Source organism: Calidris pugnax, unplaced genomic scaffold, assembly GCF_001431845.1.
Source record: "Calidris pugnax isolate Ruff unplaced genomic scaffold, ASM143184v1 scaffold1975, whole genome shotgun sequence".
Lineage (NCBI taxonomy): Eukaryota > Metazoa > Chordata > Aves > Charadriiformes > Scolopacidae > Calidris > Calidris pugnax.
The window spans coordinates 1-1,178 of NW_015092299.1; the positions used below are offsets into that span (position 1 = coordinate 1).

At 69.1% G+C, this 1,178-nt stretch overlaps 1 protein-coding gene across 1 annotated transcript; it reads left to right on the forward strand.

The window, feature by feature from the left end:
* The first annotated feature begins 105 nt into the window (after window positions 1-105).
* Window positions 106-1,090, forward strand: LOC106900310 (intercellular adhesion molecule 5-like). Its single transcript, XM_014962325.1, has 2 exons — window positions 106-519; window positions 552-1,090. The coding sequence occupies exon 2, from the start codon at window positions 683-685 to the stop codon at window positions 1,082-1,084; it is 402 nt and encodes a 133-aa protein (XP_014817811.1). The 5' UTR covers window positions 106-519; window positions 552-682; the 3' UTR covers window positions 1,085-1,090.
* The last annotated feature ends 88 nt before the right edge of the window (window positions 1,091-1,178 follow it).

Here is a 1,178-nt window from a genome sequence, read left to right on the forward strand (position 1 = left end):
GGCACCTTCTGGCCCTGGTGGCCTCGTTGTGCTCCTTGGGGGCCATGGCCACCACCGTGGGGTCACCGGCACCTTCTGGCCCTGGTGGCCTCGTTGGGGGCCGTGGCCACCACCGTGGTGTCACCGGCACCTTCTGGCCCTGGTGGCCTCGTTGGGCTCCTTGGGGGCCGTGGCCACCACCGTGGTGTCACCGGCACCTTCTGGCCCTGGTGGCCTCGTTGGGCTCCTTGGGGGCCGTGGCCACCACCGTGGTGTCACCGGCACCTTCTGGCCCTGGTGGCCTCGTTGGGCTCCTTGGGGGCCGTGGCCACCACCGTGGTGTCACCGGCACCTTCTGGCCCTGGTGGCCTCGTTGGGCTCCTTGGGGGCCGTGGCCACCACCGTGGTGTCACCGGCACCTTCTGGCCCTGGTGGCCTCGTTGGGCTCCTTGGGGGCCGTGGCCACCACCGTGGTGTCACCGGCACCTTCTGGCCCTGGTGGCCTCGTTGGGCTCCTTGGGGGCCGTGGCCACCACCGTGGTGTCACCTGGGGGGCCGTGGCCACCACCGTGGTGTCACCGGCACCTTCTGGCCCTGGTGGCCTCGTTGGGCTCCTTGGGGGCCGTGGCCACCACCGTGGTGTCACCGGCACCTTCTGGCCCTGGTGGCCTCGTTGGGCTCCTTGGGGGCCGTGGCCACCACCATGGTGTCACCGGCACCTTCTGGCCCAACAGAGAGTTGGTTGGCCCTGGTGGCCTCGTGGGGCTCCTTGGGGGCCGTGGCGTCACCGGCACCTTCTGGCCCAACAGAGAGTCGACTGGCCCCGGTGGCCTCGTTGGGCTCCTTGGGGGCCATGGCCCCCACTGTGGGGTCACCGGCACCTTCTGGCCCAACAGAGAGTCGGTTGGCCCTGGTGGCCTCGTTGGGCTCCTTGGGGGCCGTGACAGCGGTGGGTTTGGTGGCCGCCGGGGGTTACTACCTGAAGACCACGGCGTGTAAGAAGGGGGAGTACAACGTGCGCGACGCCGAAGGGTCTTCCGAAGCCACCTGTCTCCACCGGCACCGCCACCCCGACGTCTTCGGCATCCAGCTCACCCAGCCCTGAACTGGGAAGGGGCCACCCTTGTCCCTCAAACCCAACTGGGATGGAGGTTTTGGGGAATCCTCTCTTCCATCCCTCAAACCCAACTGGAACGGAG